The sequence below is a fragment of the Sinocyclocheilus rhinocerous genome, unplaced genomic scaffold, assembly GCF_001515625.1.
Source record: "Sinocyclocheilus rhinocerous isolate Xijiao unplaced genomic scaffold, SAMN03320098_v1.1 scaffold946, whole genome shotgun sequence".
NCBI classification, from domain to species: Eukaryota; Metazoa; Chordata; class Actinopteri; order Cypriniformes; family Cyprinidae; genus Sinocyclocheilus; species Sinocyclocheilus rhinocerous.
Genome location: NW_015633151.1, coordinates 474,157 through 482,882, shown reverse-complemented (window position 1 = coordinate 482,882; position 8,726 = coordinate 474,157). Strand labels below are relative to the sequence as shown.

Sequence of the window (8,726 nt, the reverse complement as noted above, 5' to 3'; positions counted from 1 at the left end):
TATATATATATATTTCTTGTATTTCAATATGTTACTGGAGAAAAGACCATAAAATTACCGCATATTTTACAGTAAAAAACTGTAAAAGTACAGTACACATACTGTAAATACATTTACAGCAAGTTAAATTGTACTGTAAATATGAATACAGTATTTTTACTGTAAGTTTAATTTACAGTAAGTTACTGGCGAACTGCTGCCAGTAAGTTACTGTAATTTCTACAGGAAATTTTTAACAGTGTAGGTGTAAAATGCAACATGTCTTACAGGACCACAAGCCCTTGTCATCGGATCATCCAACTAAGATGGATGCTACTAAATACCGGGTGTAAATAAGGATTTCTGTTGTTGCACCAAAACCAAGACTCATGTCCAGGCTGGGGGCCCATGACCCCTCTCAGCAGGAGGCTGATGCCGAATCCAGCAACACTGTCTGGGTATTTGCTGAAGCATCACGTAGAACACACATGAGAACACACATGAGAACACCTAACCTCACAGACACAGCAGAACTGACGGAGCAGAATGGGTGGCCGGTCATTTGCATGATTACATCAATTAACAAAATGATGAGATTAGGAAAGAATAATGGAGCTGTGACAAGTAAAAAAGAAAGAATGCCGAAGAGGAAGAAAAACAACCTGGCTACTGCTCACATATTCAAAATATGCCACATTCAGAGATGTGATGTACCCGATTTCCCAGAAAAGTCAGGCGGAGGTGAGTGGAAGACTGTCAGGGTTGTGTTGACTCAAAGTATGAGCATTGCTAAAAAAGTGCTGGTGTGTTTTTTTTTATTGCGGCTGACACATTTTTGTGTGCTGGGGGTACAGGGCAGTTAACATGTGTTCTACTGGTCGACTAATATGGGTTTATCAAAGCCGATGCCAATATCTAGGGCACAAAGCAGCTGATGGCTGATATAATGGCAATTTATATAATCAATATAGTGCTTTTTGGTTTGTAGTCCTAAAACCAAAGAGTTTTATTAACATGTACTAAAATTAACATATATGAGGAAAGCATTACCTCTGATAGTGTTTTACAATAGCAGTCTTTGGTTTATGAGTAAAATAAGGTTTATGAAGATGTGAATGACAGACAAAGACAATGTTAGCAAATTAGTTTTTTAAAGCACACAACAGTGGTTTTTGAGACATGGCTGTGTGTAATTTATGTAGTTAAACAAAACAAGTCTCTTCAGGTAATGTTAAGCACAGAATCATGCATCGAAAACCACTATAATAAAAATCCCATGGCAAACTAGCTGGTTAGCCTACAAAATGACATCCTGGCATCCCCTGTAAAAAATAAGTACACTTTAGCATACTTTTAGAAAGGGTATTTTTTATAGAAATAATATACTTTAAACCAATATATGTTTTGACCCAAATAAGTAGGACTCATCTTTATGTGTAATTTCATAATTACTTCTACTGTCTTCTGCGTGTTCTTCGTAATGACAAGCATTTACAGTAAACTAAAAAATACTTTAATGTAATTTCAGTTACTTGTCATGTATTTAAATATTGAAGAAACAGTCATGATAGTGTATGTATACCAAAGTGCCCTTTTGTTCTGCTTTAGAAAGCTAGTATATGAGAGCTACAATATTACTAAAATTGTATATAAGTACAGTATGCCCCACTTTTGCCTGCATACAGTACTACAGTATACTCATGTAGGGCGATATATACTGTACAGCATATCTCAACTGCTTAATTGCATGCATTGTTGCAAAATGTAAACTATATTATCACTAATTCAAACTGCTTAGAGGATCAACATCCAGTTCAGATAACCTAACCTGCAATACCAACACTAAAGTAAAAACAGTCACACATTTAAGCTATACACTCAAAAGAAAGATGTTGGGGAGTTATATAGTGTGATAAAAGGGAAGAGGGAGACGGGGCGCACAGACAGTGTGAGTGCATGAGCAAGACTTGCACTTTTTGTCCTAAGGCAGATGGCTTCTTGTCTCCTAATGAAAGAGGCACAAAGTGAAACACAAAAGAGAGACAATAAAGCCTAGTCTCTTTTTAGAGACCACTGTATTGACAGAAGCGACCCGCGCAGCTGAGGAGACAGACAGAACTAGGGCACAGAAAGTGTGTACAGTACAAAACCGCACCCTATGTGATACACACAGAGGGAAATGTGCTATATTCATTTAATACACTATTCAATTCATTCAAAATACTGTCTATCACTGTCTGCACAGCAGGACATTTAAAAAAAAAATGAAGGACAAAAATTGCATTTTGTCAAACCGGCAAAGCAAAGAATGCGACATTATTATGACTTATGTACAACTGCAGGAAAGTAAAAAACTGATTATTCCAATCCTTCAGTTTAAAAGCTGCAGTGCTGAAATATAATGTAAACAACAATGATAAATCACCACAAAGCTCAGCGCTAATTCTAATAACTCCGATCCATCAGCAGCGAGTGGTTTTAGTAGGAACTTGCCAGGCCAGCAGAACACTTGTGCGATTACTGTTATTAGAAGAAGAGAGCCATGAGAGCTGCGCAGGTGACCAGCCAGGCATGGTGAGCGTTTCATTCAGATTATCATACAAGAAGACTGCCGTCATAGAAAAACACACCCAATTCTGGTCCCTAAATGTGACCGGCAAATGCTCAGACACAAGTACTGTGAATCAAGACAGTGACGTAAAAGTGATTTCAGGGTGTGTAAGGTCACTGTAAAATCTCAAATGAGATAAAATTACCTTAATGATTTGATTGTTAGGTTGTTGATGATGATGATGATGTATCCATTGTAACACATTAGCTAAACCAATCCAGGGTGAGTCAATTATCATGAAAAGCCTTAAATATAGATCTCTATAGCAATTTACATCATTAAAACACAATGGTAGATCATAAAGACCAGAATTGTTTGTTATTTAACTAAAACAAAAACTATTAAAAATGGCCTTTGTTAATTGAAACAAATCTAAAATAAAATATAAATATTAAAAACCGAAACACTTAAAAAAAAAATAACTGAAAATAAATTGACAAATTAATAATAATAACGCTATTAAAAACGAATAAAAATAATAGAAACATAACAAAACTGCTAAACTTTAAACTAAAATTTTAAATGTAAAAATTTTATTCAAAATATTAGTAAATACTACAACAGTAAATCAATAACACTAAAAAAAACACTGTTAATTATAGTGGAATGAATCTAGTAAGTGTGCAAGAATTGCAGCCACAATGTAACAATGCAGCAATATATTACAGCCAATATTAAGATGATAACTGCACAGTTATTATCATGAATCACAGCATCAGTCAGAGAATACCGAAATGGAAGATTCATTGAGTTTGTGAGTTTTGGGTTTGTCATTTTATCTTCATTGTGCCAGATGTAAAATGCTGTCTGGATTAGGCTGAGGGAAATGTTCCAGAACGTTATGTGTACTGTGAGACCAGATCAAAGAAAACTTTGGATTTCTGTTGGTCTCAGCAAAAATGACTGTGATGATTTATTTGTATTTCTAGAGGCGCACAAAATAGTATGACTGTACAGTACACACACAATATTCAGACAATCAAAATGTAATGTGCGTTTTAAATTTGATGGATTTTAAATTTTAAAGCGCAATTGGTTGTAGCAGGGTGGACTGCTCAGAAAAAGCTTACGGTTTTAATTGATGTTCTTTCTACATTAAATTTGCATCACAGTGTGTGAAATATAAGAGAAAGAAAATTTGATGAAGTGAATACTGGGCTGCACAAAGCAGATCTTTTGAAGTATATGTACAAATCTATATTTACAGTTTGACAGCTTGTTGAGGCTGCCCCCTAGTGGACATTTGTTAAAAACAGTAAGATGAAAAAAAAGTGTATTGAGTTCATTTATATTAATTTGAATGCTTGGCCAACTGAGTCACATCAAAAATTCTCTGTCTGGTGTCTGCAACAAAAACAAATATGCCCTATGCAAACATGACTGGGTGATAAACAAACTACACTTCCTTTGACTAATTCACAAATGTTTGATCATCGCTTAGGTTTATTTCATAGAGCTCTCATGAAGAGCCATTTCACCTCAAGAGTGAGGCAACAGAATTTATAAAGAAGTAACGGTAGACCTGACTGATTTGATAAAACTCTCCCGTCAGTGAACCAGACAGTGCGTCTGATAAATGAGAGAGGAGGAGACAACACATTCATGGCATTATCTTTCATCAAAGACACACACCATGACGCTGAAACACTCTCACACTCTTCTAATCTTCCAAATGCACGCAAAGAAATGCTCCATCTTATTTGTCTAAACACCATTCTAATAATGATTTGTGAAAGGACGGTGTCTGACACCATGATTTGGGTTGGTTGTGTTTAATATTAGCAATAAAACCTTGATAACATTTATGGGCACATAATGAAGCAGTGCCAGTGGTCCAATGTCCTGTTTTCACTGTGCGAATAGAGACAGAAATGAGAATTTAAGATGAACTATCTCATTGAATTCTGCAGTAAATATAACCTCAAATACCAAATATGGCCCAAATAAAGGAACTAAAACAGAATTTACAGCATTACTGTTAGTTAGTCAGAGTGCTGAAATTAGCAATAATGCCAAAAACAACCAAATGTATCCCAAGTTTCCTGTTAAGCCTACAAAATATACAATGAAAAACAACAAAGGTCCTAAAACGTAGCCCTGTGGGACTTAACAAGAGGAATACGACAAAAAAACATTTTTTTACTGATTTCAACAAAAACTGCAACAAATTATTTTATCACCATTATTTGCCATAAGTGACCATGGTTTGATTACAATGTCTGTTGATTATGCAGTATATTATATCTTTAAGGCTTTGATCATACATTGCTCACACTGTAGGCTGTAACTTTAGTAAAGTGTACATACGTGTTCGTGTACAACAATGTGTACAAAGAACATTATGATATGAATATATATAATTTATGAAGAGGTATGCCCCTCACCTTTTCATCCTGCTGGAAAGTAACTTTTTTGGGCTCAGAGTGGGTCCGGTTGAGTCGATGAGTGATTTTGTCCCTCAGGAGAGAGGTGTAGCCCAGATGCTGATAGATGGGGTTTGTGGTCATCTTGGCGATGTATTCTGCTGCCTTTGTCTCAATATAGAGAGTAATGAGGCCGTCTGTAACCAGATCGTGAACTGACTCGAAACGTTTCTCTCCCACAAAGTGCTTTCCATCATAAAAGAGTCGGTAGTTCAGAGTCTGGCCACCAAATCTGAGTGACAGACAAACAGTATTCATATTATATTACCATATACTATTATACAGTATTATATAATATTATAATTATTATATTATAATGTTACTGTATATTGTAAAACAAAGTATTTTATATACAGTAGTATTTTATAATATAATATAATATTTTATTATATAATTCAATGTATAATTATTTAATATCAATATAATGTCAATATAATTGATTTTTAAAGAAATTAATACTTTTATTCAGCATGGATGTATTAAAATGGCCAAAAGTGACATTGTTACAAAAAACTCCTATTTCAAATAAATGCTATTCTTTTGAACATTCTGTTCATAAAAAAATTCTTAAATAAAAATGTATCATGGTTTTCACAAAAGTATTGGGCAGCACAACTGTTTTCAACTGTAATAACAATAGTAAACATTTCTTGAGCAACAAATTGACATATTGAAATGATTTCTGAGGGATCATGTGACACTGAAGAGTACTGAAGCAATGATGCTGAAAATTCAGCTTTGATCAGAATAAATTACATTTTAAAATAAAAATAGATAATTATTTAAATTGTAACTATTTCACAATGTTACTGTTTTTAGTATATTTTTGATCAAATAAATGCAGTCTAGGTGAGTGAAAAAACCTTGCGACCCCAAACTTTTGAATAGTAACAATATAAAGAAATGTAAAAATATTAAGTAAAATATAAAGTAACTACTGCAATATAAAGAAGAGGATGGATGTATGGATGGCTGGATGAACATACAGAGAAAAGGATTAAAAGAACCAAAGGCTTAAACTACTTCAGTCTGTGTGCATTGAATTTATTTAATACACGAGTTTCACAATTTGAGTTGAATTACTGAAATAAATGAACTTTTCCACAACATTCTAATTTATTGAGATGCACCTGTAGATGGTGTGTACCTCAAAGCAAGTGTATATGTTCCTGGTTGTCTCTGACTCTCTCTAATGAGGTAAGCACCTTCTGTACCAGCCAGCAGTTCATCTGCACGCTCTCTGGAAACCAGACCATGAAACCTGTACACAGACACCATCATTTACCCTGGTACACATACACACACACACAAACAGAGACTCTCATGCTTACATATTCACATGCACACACACTCTCACTCAATTGACACACCATAAATCACTGTCTTTTTCTCTCTCCCTCATACACTATTTCATATTTGCACCCTCACGCACATCACTACACAAAATCAATATGCACAACCCCTCATAACACTCTTAAATAATAAATTCTGCTAAGTCACTCTAAATTTCACACACATTTTTGAAGAATGGGGTAAAAAGTAACCAGATGGATACCATAAGTAATATGAGGAATAGTAGTATTGATGCTTTGCTTCCAAAACACCACTAATAAAGTTCACTCACTCTCTTCCATAGTATTTGGGTCTGCTCTCCATCTGCATGTTACAGAGAAAAAGGTATGAGAAAGAAATACAGTTTTCAACACAAATGACTTTGTCTTACTGGTGATGGGAGAGTCTTTTCTAACAGGATTTTGTGAACATGGAGACATCTGCTCCAGTGTTTAGTAAAAGATATGCAGACTGAATCAATATGAGTCGTGTTTGATAAACCTTGGGAGTGTTTACACACATTTTCCTGTACTTACCTCCTGAGGACATGTGATCCTCTTTGGTCTTGGTGTTTCCTGCTGTAGCTGGTACACTGAGGAACAAAAAGCTAAATATTTTTGCTGCTTTTTTAAATGAATATGAATATAAAAGTTGATATCAATAAATTGATATTGAATCTTTCACCATGAGCAGCAACCCAACAGGAGAAATTTTACAGTTTATTTAACCTCTAATCTTTATTTTGCTGTGGTAAGATACTGGTATATATATAGATCATGTCAAAACACAGCATTCTCTGTTAGACATTAATCCATTAGGTCTGAGCTTGAGGACACACACCCACTATCACTGCTGTCAGACTAAGCTACAACGCATTATAAAAGTGGATTGGGTAATATTGGTAAAGCTATTGAAAAATGAACACTGCGCAAAAGGCAAACAGATAAATCAACACCAACAGTTGGTCAATATGGGAATGGCGTACATGAAGGGCCAGTGTTCAGCTTAAGGGGGGGTTAGGCTCTGATGTTTTGATTGTGCCTGTTTGTTTGAAAATGTAGTACAGAGAATGGAGGTTAATACCAGGAATTCCTCAGGTTATCCTCTCCCAAATAATCGGCTTGCACAGGCAAGGTCAGTTTGCGGTCAGTTCAAACAACATTCCTTTGATAGCGAGTTACTTCATTCACAATGATAAAAATGGGGACTTTGAATTTGGAGCCACGGACTACGTCACTAAAATGGAATATACACCTGTATCTCCTAAAGGCGTCTTTCCACAGTTGAGTTAAGGCTGCTCTAGGCACAAAATCCAGCGTAAATGCGCAATGCTGCATTAAAGCCAGACTAAATTATGCCTGCTCAGTCCCACCTCAGCCCAGTATCAAGTATACAGCTGTAGGCTACTTTCTGAGTAAATGCATTTAAGTCACCTCTGAGCAGCATTAAATAGTCTGTGTTAAAACACCTAGGGCCTAAATGCCACTTGAGAAGCGCTTCTGTGCCACCTTTGTAGTGTAAATTTGGCACTATACAAATACATAAAGGTGCTAAAGTGCACCTCCATCTCTCTCTGCACCTACAGTGGGTTTCAATCAATGATTTTTATGAGTTTGAACACTGTAAAATAGAAAAAAGGAAATTAAAAATAAATGAAGGAATTAGAAATATTTGGATTTCTGATGTGACATCCGATTTTCTGTACAGAAATACATTAAAATGCAATTCATACATATTCTTGAATACATCTCTTTTATGATGAACATGTTTTAAAATTCAGCATTCAAATACTTTTGATATTATTGGAGGGCGGAGGCATAAAGAAAGTGTGCTGATATCATAATAATGAAAAAAAGTTTCATAACAAGAATGAAATTCTTGTAAAGAAAACATGATTACGTAGTTTGGCATCTTTATTATTATCATTGCTTATTATATGACAAAGTTGCATATAAACAAACATTTAAAGTCTCTTTAAATATCAGATACTTAGATTTTTTTTAATGACAAGGCAAGATTAGTTCAGGTTGTAAAATGTTATGTAGGATGACTTCCCTAAAACAAAACATTTATTAATTAATCATTTATGATAATTGTACTATATACTATACTATATTTCTATATAGTTTATATCTATATATTACTATATAATTTTTACATTGAAAAATACATTTATGATTCAGTTGTGCATTCAAGGTTTGAGGAAAATCTTTAAGAAAAATAAAGGGGTCATATGATGCTATTTTAAAGATCATTATTTTGTGTATTTGGTGTAACAGAATATGTTGACATGCTTTAATGTTCAAAAAACACATTATTTTTCAAATACTGTACATTATTATAGGTCCTCTATGCCCCGCCTCTCTCAAACGCTTCGTTTT

The 8,726-nt window shown here is 34.6% G+C and overlaps 1 protein-coding gene and 1 long non-coding RNA gene across 2 annotated transcripts in view; one reads left to right on the top strand and one right to left on the bottom strand.

The window, feature by feature from the left end:
* LOC107743160 (uncharacterized) overlaps positions 1-6,097 on the top strand; it is a 20,162-nt gene extending 14,065 nt beyond the window's left edge. Inside the window, exons 2-3 of the long non-coding RNA XR_001640374.1 lie at positions 451-456; positions 6,009-6,097. This is a non-coding gene — a long non-coding RNA (uncharacterized LOC107743160). The remainder of the gene's footprint in view (positions 1-450; positions 457-6,008) is intronic.
* The window catches only part of chn2 (chimerin 2), a 52,259-nt gene that overhangs the window by 17,275 nt on the left and 26,258 nt on the right, over positions 1-8,726 (bottom strand). The window contains exons 4-7 of the mRNA XM_016556289.1: positions 6,882-6,937; positions 6,638-6,669; positions 6,161-6,274; positions 4,975-5,245 (exon numbers count right to left, since the gene is read on the bottom strand). Of these exons, the coding sequence (XP_016411775.1) occupies positions 4,975-5,245; positions 6,161-6,274; positions 6,638-6,669; positions 6,882-6,937 (473 nt within the window). The remainder of the gene's footprint in view (positions 1-4,974; positions 5,246-6,160; positions 6,275-6,637; positions 6,670-6,881; positions 6,938-8,726) is intronic.